Raw genomic sequence first — 19,997 nt, 5'->3', positions numbered from 1 at the left:
TTTTGTTGCTGTACGGTTTATAGTTTATTATACTATGACCTTTTTTCCTCCAATGTGGGTCTCTTTGTACTTTGCATTGAGCATGTTTTGTTCTTGTTTTTCAGGTTGTTGATTCCACCTGCTCCAATGTTATGTGTGGGGCATAGAATTCTGATTGGCTGAACATTTTGCCTGCTAAAATAAGCGACTGGGGTATTGAGATGCTAAATTGTGTAATATAATGGGCTATTTCCAGTCCTGTATAACCGACCATGATGTTGTGCCTGATTTTATCATCCTGCATGTAAGTCCTTGGTATGGTGACTTTCTTGGCTTCTATAAAACGCCTCAGGATTTCACACTCCTACTCTTCTGCTCCGTCAAAACCTGACACCACCGCACCTTGTGCCTTGGGTCATCTAAACATTGAACAAGTGCCAACCCCTTAGGGATTTTATTGGGTCATGGTGTTCCTCAGGCTTACCTTATTTTTTGTCGGATGTTGGGTATTTCCCTGGGTGCTGAGCACCAACCAACTTAGGAGCATCTCCAGGACCATCGGTTTTGGCCAGCCCTTTCTCTTATTGCCTTTCTTATTTTCTTTTTGCTCCATCTGATCCTCCTTACCACTTCTACCTTCCTCCTCCATTATCTTCACCTCTCCTCTATTTTTTCTCTCCTCATCGAAGGTCCACCATGTTCTAAACTGCCTCCTCCTTCTCCTCAGTTCTCAACTGTCTCCTAGCCTCCACCTTTCCTCTTTTCCCTCCACATCTCTTCTCCTCACTGCATTACCTCCACCTAACAAGCCCTACTCCTGGCTTCTGCACCTAGCTGTAGATACCGCTCCTTTTTAACTCCCTGCATGATGGGCCAGGTAATGCGTAATTGCATAATGATCTTCATGTGTGTGGGAAGTTCAAGAATGTACTGCAATTGGTGTTTGTGACAAGGTATGCACACTTTCTTAAGTTAAAGCACCTTTGGGGCCAGGGTTAACACTGATCCCTGGGCCAAGGTTATTTTATGTTCTGCTGCCATCTTGGATTCAGAGTCAAAGTCTCAGCTGTCTGGGCTACCTAGCAACACCAAGGTCCTCTTGCTTGTATGGATGGCTAAGGCATACAGTTCATGCTTCACATGGGGCACTGCAAGCACTGGCAATCACAGCCCATGATATTATGTGTGGGCCTGCTTGTGGACTGGAATCTCTCTGAAAACCACTCCTTTCCTTCCATGCTATGGGGTTCTCAGACACCTGCAGTCATGGGTCCACATATTGCCTGGCTTTTGTGTCGTGTTCATGGAACATGTTCTTACAGCTAATTAAATGGTCAATGGTCACTAGTTGGTTTAAGCACAGGAGGATGGGGATGGACTGTAGAGCCTGCAGATCCACCATATAGCTCCTCTGGGTTCCCCCTCACAGAGCGGATGAGCCCTGCTCTCCCCATCCCATCCACTAGCCTAAACCATGGGAGTTGGTCTTAATTCATCCTAATCACACACTTATGATTGTGCTGTCATGCACTATTTTGACGATCGATATGTGAATATTCATATGTTTCCATTTTAAAATGATAGCACCAGCATTAGAATACTTGTCAATCATTTGGCCCTAGTGTCGCCTTGTCAGAACAAAACACATTGTACTATGAATATTCTAACATTTATTTATTCACTTGTAGAGCGCTCAAAGCCCAAAGGCACCAAGACGCAGAAAGCTTAAGAAAATGGTTACAGGTTTTTGGAACATAGTATCAGAGCTGCACAGTTATATGTTTGCACATTACATAATAAGCATTTATGTACACGGAAAATACAGATTTGGGTCAACGGTCAATTTGAACATTGCATACAAATAATTATATACGCAGTTAGTATGGGCATTGAGTCAAGGCTTGAGAGGCTACTGGGGTAGATCTGACTTGAAAAATAGGGTTTTTAGGTTTTTTCTGAATGACCAGAAGGTAGGTAGGGAGGGCATTCCACAATTTCGGGGCTATTGAGGAGAAGCTTGAGCCCCCAGCTTTCTATCTTCTGTACTTAGGGATGAAAAGCCAGTTGGTGTAGGGAGAGCAGGTAGGTGTGTTAGATTGGACTTTGCAGATAAGTTTACTAAGGTATAAGGTTGCCATGTTTGCAATGCATTTATGAGTGAGCGTGAGGATTTTGAAATTGATTCTGTCCTGCATAGGGAGCCAGTGGATCTACCTCCTGATGGTGGAAATATGTTTGTGTCTCGGAATATTTAAGGCTGCTCTAATGGCGTTGTTTTGAACCACCTGTAGTTTTTTGATATTTCTTAAGCTTGTTCCTGCAAGAAGTGAGTTGCAGTAGTCGATCCTGGATAATATCAAGGCTCTGGCCAGTGTGATAGAGTCATCTGAGGAGAGGAATGGTCTGCTGGCTCTTACCAATTTGGCAGTGAAGGCTGCTGATGAGACTACTGCGTTGCCCTGTCTATTTAAGGTGAGAGAAGAGTCAATATACACCCCCAGTGTTTTTATTTCATTGGCAACTGGGATGGTGTTACCATCGATGCTGAAAGATTTGTATGACTGAGGAAGGTTGCTGAGTTTAGCTTTGTTTCCAATGAGGATTAGCTCAGTCTCATCGTCGTTAAGACACAATTCAATAAGCGCCATCCAGGCCTGGATGGCAAAGTATATCTTATTTAGGTTTTTAGAGTCGGTGTCATATCATCTGCATAGTTTGTATACGTGATACCCATATTATCTAGTTTGTTGAATATGAGCTTAGTGGAAGCATTATATAGTGTAGGTGACACGCAGGAGCTTTGCGGTACAACACAGGTCACGGAAACAGACCTGTCTGAGAAGACTCTCATGGTTCGATTGGTGAGAAATGATTGAATCCATTTAATGGCATCTGTAGAGAATAGGGAAGCGGTCTTGAGGTGTTGGAAGAGAATATCGTGATTGACCAGATCGAAGGCTGCGGAGAGATCTAAGAGACGGAGGATGCATAGTTCCCCTTTGTCTTTGTATTGATCCATTTGTGTTTTCAATTCTAGTAAGGCAGTCTCCGTGACCTGTTCTGAAGCTTGATTGTCTTAGGCCCAAGAGGTTATTGTCTTACAGATGTTTGTGGATCTGCAGATAGGCTGCACGATCAAGTAGTTTTAATAAAAATAGTACAGTAGTAATGAGGCGGAAGTTGGTAGGGATGTTTGGGTCTAGAGTTTGTTTTTTGAGTAGTGGTAGAACCCAGGCTGTTTTTAGGTCACTCGATACTGAGTTCGAGGCAAATAAGCTATTAATGAGACTGGTGATAAAGGGTGCAAATTCTGATGCACATTCTTTTACCAAGGTTGCCGGGCAGATGTCACCTTTGCATCTAGAAGGTTTTAGACTTTTGATAATATTGATAGTGTCGGAAATGGAAAGTGGTTAGAATGAAAATGTATTGGTCTCCACGGAGGGAGGCGCAGAATGCTGGGTTTGGTTGAGGCAGAGTTTAGATTTTTTTTGTTCCATTTTTTGTTGAAGTGTTGTGATTTTGTTTGCTAGGGCATTTTGAATGTTAGAGCACCATTGTTCATTTTTGACAGTATGATCAGGAGTCGGTGCTGGAGATTCTAGTTCACGGAGAATGGTGAAAGGTTCTCTGGTGTTAGACAGAGCGTTGGATATTCTATGGTTGTAGATTTCTTTTTTGTAATTATTAGCTGCTGCCTGAAAGAGGCTTTTGTTTGCTAAGGTTGGCGATTTGATGGGTCTTTGTCTAGATGCATCGAGTCTAGGAAAGGTAATAGGAGCGGTAGCATATTATCTTTATTGATATTTTTAGCATTTCTGGAGGCGGCCGTAAGTGCTGGTAGTGGAAGGTTCCGGTTTTTAGTGATAATGGTGGTAGTGAAGATTATGGTGTAGTGGTCTGACCAAGGCATGGGGTTATTGGATTGTATGTTGGTGGTACAGTTAATGTGCGCTATCCAATCCAAGGTACCTCCTTTTTCGTGCATTGGGGTATTAATCCTTTGGGTGAACCCTTGGTCTTCTATAGATTTGTCAAGGAGGTCTGCGTGGGGGTCTGATGGGTCATTTAAACCTAAGTTGAAATCGCACATAATAATTGCTTTGGAGTGAGGTTTCATGTTGTGTACCAAGAGTGTAGCAATTTCGTCTTCAAAGGTGGAGATGGCACCTGGGGGCCTGTAGATAATGTGGTGAGTGAGTGTGCAGGAGGGTGTAATGGATATTTTTAAAGTGATGAGTTCACCTGCACTAAAGGGTAAGTCAGAGGTGATACTTGTGTTTAGAGTGTCCTTAGCTAATATGGCTACTCCACCTCCTCTTGAAGTATCTCTATCTTTTCTAAAGATAGTGTAACCCTCTGGGATAGCTAGGGAGAGCTGAGGGCCTGAGGCTGAGTGCAGCCAACTTTCTGTGACAGCTAAGAAGTCAAGGTCATTGGATGTGATAACGTCAGAGATATCCAGGGCATGCGCAGTGATGGATCTGGCGTTGATGAGTGCCCCTTTTAATGCAGTTGTATTCATGCTGATAGAGGCCTGACTGGAGGTAACTTTATGGAGTTTGGAGTCATTTTGTGAATGAGCAGGTGGAGTGGCAGAGTTGGTGGTGGTGGGGATAGATATTTTATGTATCATAGGCAGGTCTCTGGCATGTTCTTGTGGAAAGACGGTAAAGTCTTGTGGGTTCGTCTGGAGGCAGTGCAGTTAGTGGGGGGGTCCTTAATGTGGGATTGTTTTCTAGTCAAGCTTTTTGTGAGAGAGATGTTAATAGGAGGTGGGATGATGGGGAAATGTTAAATGTTAAATGTTAAAGGTATTTGTACCGCGCACTGTCAACAACGGAATTGGTCCCCAGGGGCTCAGGCGGATCTGCAAACGATAAAGGTGGGATGGGTTAGTAGGTTGAAGAAGGGAGTAGGATAGTGAGAGGAGTGGTGTGCTGTTGGCAGCTTCAACTCAGTATACACCGGGTGCTGAGCTTTGGTGCAGGTATCGGATCGGAGTCAGTCCGCGTGTGCTGTTGATCTGGTTTATGTGTTGTTGCAGTGTTGTGAAGTGCGTGCGGTTTGTTGTGCGAGAGATGGTTGTGTGAGTTTTTGAGTGAGATAAGTATGCAGAGTTTGAGCTTATTGGTTAGTGGGTTATCTGACCTTTACCAATGCTAGCACTCGCAGTTCTGGGGAGTGTGGCACTTGTCGGCCCTCACATTCCCATCTAGACGCGGCGCAGGCCAATGATTAGGGCTCCATACAGGTGTGATCATGCCAACATTCACACTTTTATCTAGCCGCGGCGCAGGCTAGTGTTTAGAGATCGGTCCAGATGTGGGCAAGCTAACGTTCACAACTCTATCCGAACGCCACGCAGGCTGGTGTTCACGGCTTTGAGTGTGGCACAAGCTGGCATTCACGTTTTTCTAGGCGCGGGCGTGTTATCCTTCAATCAATTCTATCTACATGCGACATGGGCCAACGTCTATCTAGATGCGTCTGCCGGTCTGGGTGTGTTTGTCCGGTGTGTACGAGCGGGAGAGTCTAGGTCTAGGTTTCGTCTGGGTCTAGTTGTGTGGTCAGTCTCTGTAGCCTTCCTTTGCGGCTATTTCCATGATGTCTTATGCTCTGTCGAGTGGTTGGTTCTTTGACTTGAGTGTTTGTCCAATTTGAGGATGCCGAGGTTGGAGTTATTTTCATCATTGTTTTAGCGTATGGGCATTCCGGTGCATCTCCATAGTGGTTACGCTTTGAAGAGCCATGATTTGAGGAGTTTCCTGAATGCTAGGTGGTTTGTTGTATTCCGTATATTCTTAGGTAGGTCGTTCCAAGTTTTGGGTGCCTGGTGAGAGAAAGACGATCCTCCGAGTTTTTTCCTGTTGTAGGGTTTTGGTTCCAGGCGTATGTCGGTGCTTGATCTTAGTGTTCTTGTCGGTTGATGTAGGCGTAGTTTGGTGCTTAGGAATTCTGTGCCTTGTTTGTGTATTGCTCTGTGCGTGATGCACATGGCTTTGAACTTTATTCACTGTTTCAGCGGTAGCCAGTGTAATATTTTTAGCGCGGGTGTGATTTGTTCTCTTCTGGGTAGCTTGAGGAGAAGTCTGGCTGCTGCATTTTGTATGCGTTGCAGTTTTTTTAGCAGTCGTTCGGGCATGCCCAGGTATAGGCTATTGGCATAGTCTACTCTGGACATGATCAGAGCGATGATGGTAAGTGTTTTGTTGGCGAACGACAGTAACGGTAGGATCCTTTTTGCTGCTCGCAGGAGGAAGAAACATTTCTTGATTACCGAGTTTACTTGTGGCTCCAGGGTGAGGTTGTTATCCATCAGGACCCCTAGGTTTTTTACAGTTGATGATGGTTCTGGTGTGGTGCCGAGCTCTCTTGGCCAAGGGATGTAGTTGATGTCTCCTCCCTTTTTTGAAACAATCATTATCTCTGTTTTGCCTGGGTTGAGTTTGAGATGGTTGAGGTTCATCCAGTTGAATATGTCTCGAAGGCAATTCTCTAGTGTGGTGTTTTCTTCTCGGGTGTCTTGTATGTTGAAGATTATTTGAGTATCGTCGGCGTAGTTGTAGCATGTGAGGCCGTGTTTTTTGATGCGTTTGATTAATACGTACATGTAGATGTTGAATAGAAGTGGGGAGAAGGATGATCCTTGTGGTACTCCGCACGTGGAGACTCTGGGTTTGGATTTACAAGATTTCATCCATATTGTTTCTGTTCTGTTTGTTAGGAAGGATTTGATCCATAGTAGGGCAGTGTCCGTTATCCCTAGTCCTTCTAATCTCTTTATGAGGATGGCATGGTTGACGGTGTCGAAGGCTGCAGACAGATCAAGGAGAATCAGGGCGGTGCTATTGTCTGAGTCTGCATTTGTTTTTAGGTCGTCCCATATTGAGAGGAGAGCCGATTCTGTTCCTCTCATAGGTCTGAAGCCAACTTGTGCCTGGTCTAGTAGGCAATGCTCTTCTATGAATTCTTGGGTTATTTGGTAGACGTACGTTTCTAGCAGTTTGGCTATGTAGGGTATGTTGGAGATGGGTCTGTAGTTATATGGGTCCTCCACGTTTCCTGTTGTGTCTTTAAGTAGTGGCTTGATGTAAGCCGATTTGAAGGCCTGCGGTACTTTGCCTGTTGAGATTGAGAGGTTGAGGAGATTCCTGTGGTATTCCATGGGGGTTCCTTGTTTGAGAATAGTTTTGTATATGTCCGGGGGGCAAGGGTCTTCAGGAGAGCCTGATTTGTTGCTTTGGTTTACCAGTTTGACGAAAGCCTCAACTGATATTTCTGGGAAGTTTTGCAGCTTGTTTGTGAGTTCCTAGTCTGTGTCGGTGGGGTTTGAGCTGTGAACGCTTGGATTGTTTCGTATGGTGTGTTGGATGGTGGTTGAGGCACAGTCTTGTTGAGAAGGGAGTAGGACAAGGAATGGGGTGGTGATGGGTACAGTGTAGGCGGGCTAGGCCATTTCCTTGTTGGATATAGGTGCCTGTGGTGCAGGGCAAATCCATTTTGGAGGGGGGTGTGTGGGTGTTCCTCCAGTTGGTAGTTGGATGCTAGGATACCATGCCAAATGTTGTGCTTGTTTGGCATGTACAAATACTAATTCCTCACAAATGTCTGCTACTCAAGTCCTGTCATTTATTAGGTACAAGGAATTCCAAAGTCTTTTTGTAGGGACCAGTGTGCCATGTATTCATACTTTTTATTAAATCTGGTCCATGGCTGCAATGTACAACCTAATAAAACAGACATTTGGCAGTCATGCCTACCAACGCAACCATAACCTACACCTCATGCACTGTTCATGACATCACACTTTACCCTTACATACGTCAACACAACTGGAATCATCAGCACCAGGGCATGGCTGCAGGTCAATCCCTGATCAGAATGAGTGATTTGCCAAGATGTGTAGGTTGTTGATCCAGCACAAGACTGATGCACGGTACCCGCAGAGCATGGCTGGAGGCCTGTGGGTACTCCACTGAGGATGGATCTGTACCTGGATCCTGGCAATAGACATGCATCTGGTGCCATACTAGCAAGACAAGGTATCATGCCATTCACTGTGGTTACTCTGGTACTGATACTACAACATGCCCTTAGGGGACAAGTGTCGAAATAGGACCAACAGGTCATGTCTGCAATGCATGACCAGAGAATAGAGAGTACTCTGGTCATTGGTATTGTGCATTAAGCATTGTTGCAGGGCACACCATTTAACTAGTGCCCCTGGAGTTTGGCCTTACTAATTGCTTTCATGAGGACACGTGTGATAATATTATAAGTCATCAGTTTATTTATTAATTTATTTGGGCATTTATAATGCGCACTAGGCCCACGGGAATGAAGGCGCAAAGGTACAGATGGCAGGTCAGATTTGACTTAAAAGAAATGAAGAAATCAATGACAGTGAGTTAATTTATGGCCTGATGTTATATTTGGTGTCATATGTGATATCATGGGCAATGTATGTCTGGGAGCAAGTGAGTGTTGTGGTTGAAAAGCCAACTGGCCATATTAAGTGCATTTATTCATTGTAATTGTAATGCCTCTTCAACTAACATTTTTCCAGGGAATGTTTACGTTTTTTTTTTTATCTAGGCTATTACACAACCAGACCAGCAGCCAAAACGTCCACTTTTTTTTACTATCACTTCCCACTTCTAAACTGCATCCTGGCTGATGATAAGGGAGGGGTATTGAGGTAGGGGAGAGCCTTGGGCAGGGATAGGCCACCAATGAGTGAGGGCTTAAGAGCAGGACGCAGTCTAGGAGAAAGTATGGGTCATAAATCAGCTATTATCCTCGGGATAGGAAACTATGTGTCAATCAAGGGCACGAGAGCAGGGGTGGTCAATAAGGTAAGGAAGTACCTTCGGGGAAGGGCCTGGCATTGGCCCTGTAGCATGGATAGACAGCAGAGCACAGACACAGCAGAAAAGAGTCACAAATCAGGAACAACAATGGTCCTCAAATAAGGGATGGGGGCTCTGAGCAGGAATAGTCTTGGGAGAAGGGGTTGGCCTTATGGCAGGGGTGACCTTTGGGGCATGAATTGGCTATGAGGTATTGTAATGGGAGTCATAAGAATGTAACATATGATGCAGGAACACATTGCATTGACTTTGAATGCACTCTCACTCACAAAAACTTCTTGGAAAAACACAGTTACATATTTTTCTTGATTTAGAATTCAAGGTGTTTCATACATAAAACATTAACTGCGGTTATGGGAAATAGTCCAACTCTATACAGACCCATTGTTAATATACTGTGAACATATAGGGGCAGGTTCTCAAAAATAGTTGCATCCTAATGAGATGAGCAATAGTTCAAAGATGCACTTACGCCGTTGCACATCTGATTACGCCCTCCAATCCACAAATAAATACTGAAAAAAAGCCCCTAGTGCAAGTGGTCAAGTAAAGGTACATCTCAAACAGTGAGTATTTGCCTGGCTCATTGTGTCTCATGAGCAATATAGTGCTGGCACAAATGCTTATTTTTAATTTTTATTTATAGCATTTTTGTAACGGCCATACCCTGAGGTATGGCGTTTGTACCAGAAAAAGATGTAGAGACAACACAACACAGTAAGTAAGAACATATTAATATATATTCAAGCACCAAGAGATGCAGTCTGGTGGAAAGGTATCTACCCAAAAGTAGGATCTGAGTCAATAGTTTAGCCCGGCTAGAGAGGTTAGTCGTACTTGTCAAATGAACAGGTTTTTAGCAGTCTCTTGAATGTTGCATAGGAAGGTTAATTCCTAATGGTTGTTGGTAACGAGTTCCAAAGGGTGGGCGCGGTGACAGTGAAACTATGGCCACCTGCTCTGACAAGTTTGACGTGTGATTGGACAGAGAGATGCTGCTGGACGATTGAAGGAGTCGCTTCTGTTATTTCCTTGTGATGGTGTTGCTCAGGTAGACAGGGGCTTTGTTGTGGATGCACCGGCGGGCAATCGATAGTGTCTTAAAGTCAATCCGGGCTTTGATGCGTAGAAAATGTGAGTCACAGTGTGCTGCTGTGATGTGTTCAAGGTAGCACAGCCTCAGGGCTGCGAGCAGGGCTTTAATTTGTAGTAGTTGGAGTTTAGAGAGATTGGAAGCTGACATGCCTTTGAGAAGGACATTGCAGTAATCAAGTTTACTGAGTGTGAGGGCTCTCGATAGAGTGAGGCAGTTTTTGGTATCGAGAAACTTCCTGCTCAAAGATATGAGTTTGGATCTTTAGGCTGTTGAGGAGGCAAGGTCGTTGATGTGCTTCAACATGGTGAGCTCGGCGTCAAGGTAAACCCTGAGGTTTTCATCTTGTTTGAAGTCGAGGATAGTGACACTATCGATGTGGAAAGAGCAACAGATGGTGTCCAGGCACTTAAGGTGCTTGGACGAGCCAGCAGTGAGTAGCTCTGTTTTCTCATTGTTGAGACAAAGGTTGTGTGTGGCCATCCAATTTTGATTACCATTGAAGATTTTGTTTATGGTGGTAGAATCCTTGATGTAGTTGCCTGAGATAAGGATGAGGATTTGAGTATCATCTGTGTAGTTTGTGTAAATGATGCCAAGAGAGACAAGGATGTCAAAGATCTGTTTGGTGTAGGTGTTGTACAGAGTGGGGTAGTGGCAAGATCCTTGGGGGACACCACGGGGGACTGAGATGGGGTGGGTTATCTATGGAAACTCTTGAGGTGCAATCACCGAGAAAGGATTTGAACTAGGTGATAGCTTCCATGGAGAAGTGGAAATAGGAATTGAGGTACTGATAGAGTGTGTCATAATCTACCAGGTCGAAGGCAGCCGATAGGTCAAAGAGGTGGAGCCAGTGTCTCGAATCCAATCTAACTGTATTTGAAGGTCGAGTAGGGCAGTTTTGGTGCTGTGTTTGGGTTGGCATCCAGACTGTCTGGCTCCAAGTAGGAGGTGATGCTCTAGGAATTGTTGTACTTGTGCATAAGCAATGCGATCTAGTATCTTGAGTAGGAAGGGCACAGTAGTGACATGTTGGTAGTTGGTCGGCATGTTGCGGTCCAGAGAGGGTTTCTTTAGGGAGTGGCGTGATCCAGGCTGATTTGATACAGCTGTTGACAGTGCATGCCCTTAAGTAGGCATTACCAAAGTCTGTAATGATAGGGGTCACAGTTGAGAGACAGAGTTTGATGATATGTAAGGGACAGACATATCCCTTGCAATTTGAAGGTTTAAGAGTTTGGTGGTAGGCACATGACTTTGCATCACAAAAAGCAGTGCATCATAACAGATGCACCATTTTTTTAGGTTAATGATGGCAGACACATGAAGTGCATCGTGTTAGATGCAGAAAAACATGCACAAATGCCTTTAGAAACTGGAGCAAAGTATGAAGTGTCATAGAAACGCAGCAGAGGACATTGGAAGGCCCCAGCTTTGCATCCAGATACATCCTGCTGATGAACATGGCATTCCACTAGCAGAATACCTTCTAACGAAGGTAAAGAAGAGTGACAGGTCAAAAGCCTTACTGTATATGAGGTAGATGACATGGTTACATTCATGATGGGCACTCAGCCACCCTATAAAGCACAGAAGGACAGCAGTCCATCCTGCAGTGAGGATGGCGATCTGGGCCAAAGTGACAGTGAATGTCAACGGGTTGGGTGTCGCTCTCAGGAAGATGAAAGAGAATAAGCAGGCAGAGATGTGCGCTCATGGCGGGGTTACATGTGGAGGACCATTATGTGGCAACACATTGAATCCAATGAGAAGGTAGTGGCTGGCATTATCCACGCAGTAGCAGTGGTTGGTGTTGGGGGAACAGAGACAGCTGCAACACGGCTAGGTGTACAATGCGAATGGCACATGGCCTGTTTGTGTGCATGTACATGCGATGTGCGTGGGCATTATACAGATGTAACCACTGTATCTCATGTCTTCATACACCATATACAGTCGAGCAGAATGCCATTGGTTTGGGAGATGATGTTGTGTCCCTCACACATTAACCACGCCCTCAAATTGTACACCCTACCAAACAGAATGACAGGAATGTGCTTGTATCGACACGTCACACCTTAAAGAGATTTCCTTAGCATGTGATTCCAAAGCTGAGACTGTTATAGCTTGCAAACATGTCTGATTGTATCAGCGGATGTATGCAAAGTGCCAATACCAGATGTTTGTGCCCTCACAGCTTCCACACAGGTTGCCAACAGGTGGCGATGGCAAGTGAAAACCAGAAGGTGGGTAGATGGGCACAACAACTAGTTAATCATGCCCTCTGCATTAGCATTCATGTGTGTTGACGTGAATGACATGCAGAGCCTGTTCACACCTCAGATATGTGAATTCACTAGTGATATAGCATTTCATGCTATATCACTGGTGCAACTCCTTACCAATCAGTTGTAAGCTGACTCCGATCCATCTTGTTATGGGTCTAGCCCATTCCCTTGAATGCATCTTAGCTGAGTAAAGATTAGAAAAGTATGTCCAACTACTCTGCTCTTTGTAGACCTACACTCTAGTTAACACATTCACCCTTACACTCACTAAACGTTGCGCCTGGTGAGGAAAGACCCTCCCACCTTCTGAGTCACCTGTGTCCTCCTTTTCACAAACTTGCCTTCAGGGGACTTGCCACTACACCCTACAGCAGCTGAGGCACTATTATATGGCATAGATTGATTGGGTGGTAATGTGCCTTTTAATTGTCTGTGTGTGTGTGTGAGCTTCACTGTGGTGGCCTGGGGACTTGGGCACCATAACTGATCTTTTCATGTCGGTACACAGTCTGCCTGAGGTTGCAAAAAGACAAGTTTAATTTGCATCTCAGATGTGTGATTAGTGCCCTTCCTGATCCTGGTACTTTCATCATTGTAGTTGGGAAATGGATGATGTCACCAGCGCAGTCCTATATGCGTGATATGTTCTGCACTGCCAGCACATCATGGGCCTACGTTCCCAGACTATTAAATGGGTGGGTTGATGAAGCTCTCAACAACAAATGGTGGAGAGATGCATATTGGCCTGCCATTTCTATGAACAATTGCATGTTTGGTGGTGTCTGGTAATGATGGCCTGCATGGCTGCTCATCTTCCATGTGCTGGCCACATTGACATTGGCAGCTGATACTGTGAGTTGTTGGTTATAGGATACATATTTCAAGCCGCTCTTCCCTTGGGTGGTGGTCTGGGGCATGCACTTGCATTGGGGGTGGGGATGTGTATATCACCCACTGTCTGGGACCATTGGCTCAACGTATTAGGGAACTTTCTCCTTTGTGTTGGTAGCTAGCAAAGTGGTCTGTGCACTGCTTGCTGCAAACAAGGGCCCATGTTTTGCGTTAGATTTTTGGTGCATTTTTTGGTGGACACTCCCATCTGCATGCTCAATGAGGTAGATTTATAATACTTTCCTCCCAGCTTTTGCACTCATCATGTGCTCCTTTTGTCAAATGGTGCATCTCTAAGATGTGCACATCACATCTGAAAATCAGGCGCATATATTTGTGGAGCATTTATTGAACAATTAATAAAGACGCACGCCTGGTTGGTGCCTTTACCCAGGTAAGTAAACATTTATCAAACACAATTGAGCAAGGTCATACAAACCCTAAGGGAGAGAGAACACTAAATCCGGACAGTCATTTGATAAGCATTTATTGAACATCTCAGATTTGCTCCCAAAAACGTTTTGAGAATCTTCTCCTGAGTCTCTGTGACCTCACTCAGGGCCCATTTCTATAGTCTATAAAACGATATACTTACCTGTGATGTACCTCGGTAAGAAGGTGCATTTTCTATTCTACTTAATAAAAACATGATTACATTAATTGTTGAATACTTACTGCACCACCGGGTGACGGAAGGTTTCATTACTTTCTTCAATGTCGTAAATGCCCGACACCCGAACATAAAATAGCAGGTATATTAAGAGGGGTCCAGAGTATTCTGACAGGAACACCTATGGAAAAGATGCATTAGGTTAGACGATGTATGAGTTAGTCATGTGTAGCTCTAGGAACAAGGACATTTTTTTATATAGGTACATGTGAACATGTATGCACATACTGGACAATTTATATTGTATATTAGTGACCAGCAGATAAAAAAATGATCTCAACGCATATGATATTATTATGAACTGATTATACAATACCAATCCCTCAGACCTTCAATATGGTATATTAGCCACCCTTTATGGTGCGCTGATGTAAAGTCTCTCACATTCGTTCAGCGGTATTATACATGCATGATTCCCACATGACTAGCCTGGGAGTTTGTTTTAAAGCACTGTACATGGTGCACAGAACCTTGCACACTACGCTTCCACTTTGCCTCACCTCAAATGTGTAATCCGTTTTCCTATCAAGCAAAAATGGCGGGAAACTTAATGCAGGCTGAAGCCTTGCTTTAGACACATATTTGGCTTGACTCCAGGTCACATGTGACAGGAATGGCAGACCACAAGTGAGGCAAACACCTTAAGGGTCCTATACTCTTCCCCCCTTCCTCTTCCCAAGCACTTTCAGAATGACCGCCGTGTCAACACATTATTAAACTTGTGAGTGAACTGTGTGGGCAGGTTAGGTCAGGTATCCACAGAAGTGCTTTAGTGACCTTCATTTTGAGGTTTAATTAGATTTCGTTTTACTTAAATGTGTAACATTTCTTTGCACACTGCCTATATTTGGATGTGTCCTGCCAGGGGATGCCCCAGTAAGTGAGGGGCTTCATAGAAATGGTTAGATACTGTCTAAGGTAAACCAATGCAGGCAGTTCTGGCATCTTAGCACCCACAATTATTGTCAGGCAGGACAACAAAATATGCATTTTACTACAATGTATATGAAATGTTCTCTTCGGTGGTTTCACAAAACACTTTTTGAGCAGGTATTTTGAAGATGTAAAGATGAATCACAGGCACACTCAATTTCTGGTGAATTTAAGAACAGTATCAGTAGTAACCTTAAGACACTGAGATGTATCAGAAAGTGAGGGATCATAAATGAATGAATGGATGCAGTGACCTGTGCTCATGGAGATGGAATGGCATAATCAGAGCTATAAAGTTAAGCCATGTAAAAACATAGGCAACTCATTCAGCCCTGGTCTTTGCAGTTGAGATCTGCAGCCAGGAGATTAATAATGTTGAAAATCCCACAGTACAAAGGTAAATAAATCTGAATCGATCAGCTACTAACATCAGACCAGGGCCGGTGCAAGGAATGTTGCCACCCTGGGCAAACTGACAGAGTGGTGTCCCCCACTCCAGGTCATCGATTGGATCAAGATTGAGAAGTTAAGAGGGACATGGCCGGAGAGTGGCACAACCCCACTCGCACTCCCCCCGCAGCATCCTCACTCCAGCCCCGGAATAAATGTGATTTAAACAACTCCACTGTGTCACATAAAGAAGAAACAGTGGTTTCAGTAATGGTCCCAGCCCTATCCCTGGTGTCCTGAACTGACCAATAGTAAAGCTGTCTCCACAAGACTGGCTTGAGTATGAAAACTATCCAGCAAGTACAAGCCCTTTGAAAGGTGCTCTATAGAAAAAAGACTTGTGACTGCTTTGAAGAAAAGGATGTAAGTGCCTGCAGGGGAGTTCTGCCCCATTGCTCCAGACAAATATAAATTCTTCCAATTTGCTGAGCCACCATTTAATGTTGTGTTCAAAGTCTAACGAACAATAAAGCTTCGCTGCTTTCTACCAGCACTGAGGCAACTGCCCTTCTTTTGTGTAAGCTTCAGTTCAGAATGGTTGGCTACGGCTACCCTAACACACACAGTGTAAGTAACACACACTCACACTCTCTCTGACTCACTTGCATGGAAGGCTCTCTTACATGCGTACACACGTACACTCACATTCTCTCTTGCTTAGACACGTGCACACACACACACACACACACACACACATGCATACATGTATACACTCTTTCTCCCTTCTTTACAGCACACTCACAACACACGTGTACACAATTATTTGTTTCTTTTACTTTTTTATTTTTTTTATTTTTATTGGTTTAAAAACAAACCTTTACAAAGTTTTTTTTGTTACAAGCATCAATTCCTGCACATAATTCATTGAGTAAACCCAATCCTGCTAAAACCCAAATCAACTGTTACATCTTTCTAACAACCCAGTCATTAAGATTGAGGTAAGTCCGGTTTCAACAAGTTCTCAATCACGGTTAAGAAAGATGTGAGTGGGAGTATCAACTTCATGTCGATCCCGTTGAACATTTTCTCCCACCATTCGTCGGCGCATAGTGAAGGGTGGTCCCCGGCCCATGAGCCCAGATGGATTGATCGCACGTCTCTCAATTTGCTACAGAACAATACCAAATGTTTAAGGGTCTCCACCACACGTGCACATAGCCTACATGCTGTGTCTAAGGATGCATTACGATCCCATACTTTGAGCCGCTCTTTAGTTTTGAAGGCTTTCAGTCTGAACAGCATGAACACTCTCCTTGCGTTTGCACTCGGGAACAGGCCTATGTACCTTTGTGGGACATTAAATGCCCTTGCTTCAGTCGGTACATCAGCCATCAATGACTTATCAGATCTTTGAGCGCATGTCACCGCCCAGTCAGCATGCCAGATTTTTAACTTTGCAGCATCCGGATTGTCATGCAAAGTTTCTATGGTAATATCAAATTCCACAAGGAGGTCTTCACAGCGTTTGGCCCACATTGCTACCATGGTATGACCCTCGGAAGATATATCATGTAGGATCTGAAACTGCGGAATGTTCTCGCGTTTCTGTGTTTTACGAAAAAAAGACAAGAGATTCCAACAAATTCTACCATGCAATGAGGTTAGTGCCAATTCATATCTTATACATGCCGTGGACAGCCCCTTTGGCAGACTCAATGCTTTGGACCAAAACGTGTTCTTCAATGTAGCCCATAAGGTATCGGGACATCCCAGCGTATTTTCAGCTCCGTACGTTAGGATTGGAGAAACCTTTTTTTGGTAAAAGTTTCGACCTTGAATGAGCGAAAACCTTCCAAATGTTTTGTTTATAAGAAACGCTTGGTTGGCAAGTTGATGACATTTCCTCCTGATTTCAATGATCCATGAGCCATCATTTATATTAGAGTTTATCCGCATGCCTAGATATTTCACACTGCTTTTATTCTTACCCCATCACGCACCAATGGTGTATAAAAAGCACGGCAGATTTTTTTAACTACCTATCCCTGCTTAAATCTCTGATAGGAAATGCTGTGTTAGCTAGTTCTGCACAATGCTGGACAAGTAAGACGACTTGCAAAAAGCCCGCATTATGAACAGAATTCCTGGCCACTCTATATTGTCTAGCCAAAGTTGTAAAATGTAGCATGTAATCACTGCCCTCTAAAGCCAATCATATGCACAGGTGAAAGAAAAACTCTTAGGGGTTCAGTGTGATTTCCCGCAAACCTATCCAAGTGCATTTCCAAATTAATGTAACTGTCAGTGGGTGCGTTTCCATTGCAAACTCCTTATTGATCAAGATACAGGGGTTAAGCTGCACTCAACATCATCCGAAGTGTAAACCAGCTGAGTGATAGTTAAAACCCCAGCTGCTAGTGCCAGTTACACAGAAAACCCACACACGTTGACAGCCTTGTTTGGGTGTGTTGTAGGGAAGTTGAGCCCTGACAAAGAGAAGACTCGTTGACAGGGCCTAAAGCAGAGGACATATTTGATCCGTCATTGAAGGTATGTGGGGGTCAGACCGGAGGGAGGTTGAATGTACAAGGGTAAACATCTCCCTCATTCTCACCCGATCATAAATAGAAGGCCAAGGCAAGTAACTCCATGGAATAGCAATGTTTTTCTAGTCCTGCACGTTGCACCCTCATTCAATGAAACTAAAATGAGTTCTGGGGTTTTGGATTTGGTTAATGTCAACTGGATGTAAGAGGTAGATGAGCACTGTCAGCCTGCAATCGACGAACTTTCACCAGTTCCAATTTGCTCTTTCTCTACTCTACCCATGTTGGCTATTGCCACCCCCGAGATCCAGAGGCAGAACAATTACAAAACAATATGGCACCTCACCGCCATGTGCATGTTTCTGAGTCTCTCTCAGGCAGGACTGCCACGCAGAGCCTACGGCAGCAGGCTGCAGCTAGTGCCGGGCAGGCTAGAGATGGTCCAGAAGAGGAAGAACATTTGCACAAGCCTTACGAGGGCATGTGCGATGCTAAAGCGCAGGTGCGGCCTGATGCCCTGTGCATGGCACAGCACCATGACCACGCCCACACTCGACCTGAAACTCACGGTGCCTGCTGCTGCAGACAGTGCTGAGAGTGCCGCCTTCAAGTAGTCGAGACGACTCAAGAGAGAATAATAAATCTATGTTTATGAAAAATGTATAAGTGGTTATTGCCTTCGGCTGCATTTGCAGCTCTAACATTTTCACCCTATAGGCAAGCGCCTAACCTTGCCTAGTGGTATCACCGGCCCTGCATCAGACAGCATCTCTGAGTTCTGTCCCCCCTAAAAATGGCAACCTACACCTCAGAATATTGACAACTATGACACGTGCACAAAACAGCCTGGAATAGCATTACATAACTGCAAAGAGGAACCTAAAGGCTAACATTCAATACTCGCTTTGCCGTATTTTGATTCTTTTTAATTTGTTGAGTAACATTACTCATGGAATTTCTGACTCATCATTTTTAGAAATTGTTTTACTGTGTTCACTATTACAGTGTGATAAAGTGCACAGCAGGATATATATTGCCAATTAAAATCAGTCCCCCACAAAACGGGAATGGTGATCTGCGCTGGTGAAGTGTTACCTCATACAGGCACAGGCAGGATGATTGTCCAGAGACATCAAATGTCGTCAAGAACAGGCAATCCGGATGCACAGCAAAGTAAACTTGGACCTGCAAATCAACGCCACGCTCAAAAAGTGTTTTTGTCACCTGCAAACAATCAGTTTGGATAATGCACTTCCTCTCCTTCCCACACAGGGCCATCACAGTCATGTACTTGGTCCTACCAAGAATCCAAGATCACCTACTAAACAAATTGCAAATAATTCAAAACACAGCTGCAAGAACGCTACTAAAATCGACTGAACAGTCTAAATCACACTAGCATTGCAAACTATCCACTGGCGACTAGTCAATACAAGAATACACTTAAACGCCCTTTGCAACACCCAAGCCACCCTTCATGGTTATTGAGCTGAATTCGTCAAAGGGAAAATAAAACCATACTACCCTTTATGACCATTAAGACCCAGCAGCAAGGTACACCTAAACATTCCAAGATACCGTAGAAAGAGGCACAGCTGCTCTGCTCTCACTAACATGAGAGCTAAACTCTGAAACTTGGTTCTAAAGGGAATTTGTACGGTTCAAGACCACCTAGCCTTATTGCATATCATGGGCATGGGTCAGCAGACAAGACCAAGCCTGGTTCATGGTTTTAAATAGACTTTTGTAGTGATTCTCCACCAAGGACATGGGAAGAAAACAACATTATTTCATCGCAATACCTCCCCCTGCTCGCTGTTGCTGGCTTCATAATGTCTGCTTTCTAGCACACACCCCCTTAAAGGATCCAAGGTTATGATCGATTTCCAAACAATGCTCTTTGGAATGCTGAACAGTGAAAAAAACATAATGTCCTCCTTTGAATTGTCAGGACATCTTCTCCTTTCCTTATTCTGATGGAATCCAAGAAAAGCATGGTGTACCGATAATACCTATCCACAATCAACAAGTGGAACCTTCAATGAACTAGTCCATAAGAGTTCACTTTTCAGGGTCTCAATCCTCTTAGTCACTCACATTCGCACGGCCAAAGACTCTCTCTTATTCTTATCCTGTGTAAAGGATACTCCTCATGTGGGACTCCTAGGTTGTTGCAGGAATATCGGACAAACAGGCCCTCTCCTTGGTGGTGGAGAAAACCAGTTTGGGGTTCTCCTCAACTTTAAGTTGGAGCCAACTAGTTTTGTCTTCCGCTGCTCCCCGGGGTGAGGTTGACAGGGGGGCTTTATCATATTCTCCACAACCTCTTTC

General features: G+C 44.2%; 1 protein-coding gene across 2 annotated transcripts in view; it reads right to left on the bottom strand.

The window, feature by feature from the left end:
* The window catches only part of TECRL (trans-2,3-enoyl-CoA reductase like), a 1,221,034-nt gene that overhangs the window by 719,994 nt on the left and 481,043 nt on the right, over nucleotides 1-19,997 (bottom strand). For both annotated transcript variants that reach the window (XM_069626096.1, XM_069626097.1), the window contains one exon: nucleotides 13,803-13,918. In XM_069626096.1, the coding sequence (XP_069482197.1) occupies nucleotides 13,803-13,918 (116 nt within the window). The remainder of the gene's footprint in view (nucleotides 1-13,802; nucleotides 13,919-19,997) is intronic.

Source organism: Ambystoma mexicanum, chromosome 6p, assembly GCF_040938575.1.
Source record: "Ambystoma mexicanum isolate Mex_15411 chromosome 6p, UKY_AmexF1_1, whole genome shotgun sequence".
Lineage (NCBI taxonomy): Eukaryota > Metazoa > Chordata > Amphibia > Caudata > Ambystomatidae > Ambystoma > Ambystoma mexicanum.
This window is presented reverse-complemented; position numbering and strand designations above follow the sequence as displayed.